Raw genomic sequence first — 4604 nt, 5'->3', positions numbered from 1 at the left:
GTCCGAGAATCGCTCTTTTTTCTCCATCAATTGAAGTATTGAACTGTCATAGTTGGTATGGTAAAAAAGTGAATTAAGTTATTGCTGAAAATGTTTTGTGTACTCAAACAAACAGTACGTATCACCATGTTTGTTTTCGCAACTGACTAGCCCAACACAAAATTATTGCTCGCTAGTCAAAGATAGTATAGATTAATTATCGTCTCCAAAAAAATTAAATTTAAACAGTATTCGAATAATCTCCAGTTGATTACTATCTAGCAAAATTAACACTTAATTTGATGGTTGTTACTACGATTAACTACTAAAAATTAAATCAATAACAATTGATCACAAAAGACAGCAGATTAGCAACAAAAAATATCAATGAGAGGGTTAAGGGTATTTGACTAGATAGGTAAAAGATAACTGACTCGGGATCCAATTCTTGAGTTAATTCTCACGAATTCAACCGATAATCATATTGCACTTGAAGTTAATACTCCTCTTTCGATTAAAAGTTAGTTCATTAATTAATCCAATTGAAGCACGGTAAACAATTGCAACAATCAAATGATGGTTATGATCTAAAGGGTAACTTCTCACGAATATTGCCCTAGTTTCTACTCCGATTAACAATTCAAGAGGCTCTTTCGATTACCTATTTGAATCACGAATATAAACTAGAGCATAAGATGTGAAGAAATTCAATATCAAACTCCTCTTTCGATTAAGCAAAATAGTAAATAACTCACAATACAAATTAAAGCTCCATCAATTTATTCTAACAATCATCAAGAATCGAATCACTAATCAAGTTATTGAAACACTGTATCTGTCAACACCCTAATGGAAATTATTCCATAACAATGGAGTAATACATCTCAAATCAAATAAGTTTAAGAACAAAGAATACATCAATTCTAATGATTTCGATACAAACTCTTGCATTGCACCGATTGCAGCTTGTAATATTGATTAATTCTTGAGTCTTCTTGCCTTGGTTGGTTCTCCAATCTCCCGTAGGTTAAAAGTCCCTTCAGAATCGTGTTTTTGGTGTATTTATACCGTGTAGAAACAAGCACAGACGAAACTACTATTTCCTAGCCGAACTTGGAAATCACTCTGAAGATATTGCACAGCCGCGCTGCGCCGCCCCAAGCGGCGCGCTAGTGAGAAAATTCAGAGAGCTTGCACTTTGCTTGTCAGGCCACTTTTGCACTGCCGCGTCGCGCCTCGCGCCGCCCCATGCAACGCGGTAGTGGCTTTTTCTCAGAGTAAATTCGTTTGTTCACTTTGTGATATCCGGACTTGGTCCTCGACCCCCGAACGTGATCCCGGCTTAATTTTCTGGGCTTCTACTTAGACTTTAAAGCTCCAACTTGTTCTATTTCCCTCCAAATTACCTAAATAGCTCAGAATCATTTCCTACAATGCATAAAATACGTAATAAGTATAATTCACTATCATGTAAGCTCAAACACACGTAAAATGCAGTAATTAGAGTGCAATACTACGGCTAAAATACGGGTTTCGAGCCTACCATCAATACCCCACGCTTAGACCATTGCTCGTCCTCGAGCAATCAAACTGCACTTCACCTAGGGATGACCTTTTCATTAAACAACATCCCTAACACATCATGACAAGAATATTTAAAATCAACGAAGCACCCTATCATAACATCCTAATTAACCTCAAGACTCGTCCCAAAAGCACCATGCATTTTTCACTACATGTTCACTTACTCTAACACAGAGATCAAAGACTTTACCTTACATTCACAAGTCATGTGCCCTCAAACAAACAATAGAGAGTAGTTCCATACACAATAAAATTAGAGAACAAATAGGAACTCAAGATAGATAGAATTCATAAAAAGAAAATACTCATTTTGTACTTTGAAATGAAAGAAATTTTTTTTTGCTACATCATTTTGTTAAAATGAAAGAAAATAATTTTTCTACGTCATGAAAAATGTGGGGATAGGTTGATGGGTGTTAATGGGGATGGAAAATATGGTGGGTAAGGTTGAAAAAAAAATTTGAAAAATATTTTCCTTTCTGTACAGGGAATTCGTACCAAAGACATAAATTAATTTGCTTTGATAGATTACTATGGAGTAAATTTTCTTAAATGCAGACTCTCAAAGGCAACACCACGCAGTGTAATCAAACATTTTTACAAGGAGAAATAACGGAATGAGTTGACTTTCAGTTTTTGTTTATTTATTGGATATGCGTTGACTAAATCCTTCAAATATTCCTAAGCTCTATTTTGCATTAAGAAATGCCATACAAATATTCTTTCATCAACAGATAAACCGTCACCAAATGGAATTATATTTGCAAAAACTATTGCTTACTTCTCGTATTCCAGATTTCCAATAGTATATAAAGGATACAACATCTCACACTTTCATAACACTTTCATCCTCTCCTCAAAACTCAGTTCCTCTGTTTCCTTTTGACGCAATTATTTCTCGAAACCAAACAGGAAAAAAAAAAAAAAAAGAAATTTATAGCTCATGACGACTAGAAAAACAGCCATTCATTTTTTCGTTCTTTGGCAGCTGCCTCTGCTTCTGCTACTATCATGTCAGTCGAACTTGGCTTATGCAGCAGGTGGCAAATGGCAGCTATTAATGTCCAACATTGGCATTTCAGCCATGCACATCCAACTCCTCAACAACGACAGAGTTATAATGTACGACCGTACTGACTTTGGCGCATCCAACATCTCATTACCCAATGGCAAATGTCGCAACAACCCTAATGACCTCGCCTTGAAAGTTGACTGCACTGCCCACTCTGTCGAGTACGATGTTTCCACCAACTCTGTGCGTCCCCTCATGGTCCAGACCGATGTGTGGTGCTCCTCTGGCTCCGTCAACTCCGACGGTTCTTTGGTCCAAACTGGTGGTTTCAACGACGGTGAACGTATGGTTAGAGTAGTCAAACCATGCAGCACTTGTGACTGGCAGGAAATGGGAAGTAACCTAATTCAGAGTCGATGGTATTCCACCAATCATATTCTTCCAGATGGAAGGCAAATTATCATTGGTGGTCGTAAGGCTTTTAACTACGAGTTTTATCCCAAGACTGCCTCAACCAACAACGTATTTAACCTACCCTTTCTTCAGCAAACTAATAATCCTAGAGAAGAGAACAATCTTTTTCCGTTTGTTTTTCTCAATGTGGATGGAAACCTATTCATTTTCGCCAATGATCGAGCTATTTTATTCGATTACAAGACGAATAAGGTGGTGAAAACGTACCCACAAATACCTGGTGGTGACCCAAGAAATTATCCAAGTTCGGGTTCTGCAGTACTACTTCCGTTAAAGAACTTGAGATCACAAACGGTCCAAGCTGAGGTTCTAGTGTGCGGTGGAGCACCAAGAGGATCATACCCCAAAGCGGACAAAGGTGAATTTTTGGGTGCATTAAACACGTGCGGGCGAATTACAATTACCGACCCGAATCCACAGTGGACCATAGAGACAATGCCACTAGCTCGAACAATGGGTGACATGGTGATTTTACCAAATGGAAATGTCTTGATCATTAATGGAGCGGCATCGGGCACTGCTGGATGGCAAATTGCTAGGAACCCGGTCCTGAGTCCAGTGATTTATCGACCCGATAACCCATCCGATTCTAGATTCGAGGTACAAAACCCGAATGTCATACCTAGAATGTACCACTCGACGGCAGTTTTACTTAGAGATGGTCGGGTTCTTGTTGGTGGCAGTAACCCAAATGAGCTTTACAACTTCACCGGAGTTCTTTTTCCAACGGATTTAAGTTTGGAGGCATTCTCACCATCCTATTTGGATCCTGAATCAGCTAATTTGCGACCACGGATCATTTCTCCCGCTTCCCATCTTAAATTCACGTATGGGCAACGTGTTGACATTCGGTTTACTGCTTCCAGATTACTAAACAGAGATTTGGTCAAAGTGACGATGGTTGCACCCGGATTTAATACACATTCTTTTACTATGAACCAAAGAATGTTGGTACTTCCAAGATCTGGAATTGTAAGACAAGTTGGAAGATTTGTGTATCAAATCAGTTGTGTCTTTCCAAAATCGGCTATATTTGCACCACCTGGTTACTATCTTCTATTCGTGGTTCATCAGGACATCCCGAGCGAGGCAATTTGGGTCAGGATCCAGTAACCACATGATTTGACTCTACAAATGTCTTTTTTTTTCCTTCAGAATTTTCTTTTTCTTCGTAGCTAGTGTATGTGAGGACTTGTTTTGATATTTACAAGTTTGTCATTTTTATAATAAGGTCAGAGGGAAACATCCTTTTCTTATTCCTGAAAAAGTGGCAATTGAGTTATCTTGTAATATTGAAGATATTCCAATATATTTGCTTTTCTGATTCTAATGGTTTTCATTGACATCAATAAATGAGTTATTGCCCAATCCAGCCCAAAATTTACTTGGGTTAAGATGGGCTGGGCAAGATGGGTTAAAATATGGGTCATAGCCCAACCCGCCCAACTTGACCCAATTTTCTTTTCTTATTTTTAAAGATATCTTTCATAAACATTTTCAACCAATTTTTTCCAAATAAATCTGCAAGTGCAATATTTATATATATATATATATA

At 38.0% G+C, this 4604-nt stretch overlaps 1 protein-coding gene across 1 annotated transcript; it reads left to right on the top strand.

Annotated features, from left to right (window-relative positions):
* Positions 1-2506: 2506 nt before the first annotated feature.
* Positions 2507-4373, top strand: LOC104098258 (aldehyde oxidase GLOX1-like). The gene has a single exon (XM_033656637.2). The coding sequence runs from the start codon at positions 2507-2509 to the stop codon at positions 4160-4162; it is 1656 nt and encodes a 551-aa protein (XP_033512528.1). The 3' UTR covers positions 4163-4373.
* The last annotated feature ends 231 nt before the right edge of the window (positions 4374-4604 follow it).

The sequence above is a fragment of the Nicotiana tomentosiformis genome, chromosome 4 (genome assembly GCF_000390325.3).
Source record: "Nicotiana tomentosiformis chromosome 4, ASM39032v3, whole genome shotgun sequence".
Lineage (NCBI taxonomy): Eukaryota > Viridiplantae > Streptophyta > Magnoliopsida > Solanales > Solanaceae > Nicotiana > Nicotiana tomentosiformis.
The sequence above is the reverse complement of the archived record's forward strand: the minus strand, read 5'-3'. Positions and strand labels throughout refer to the sequence as shown.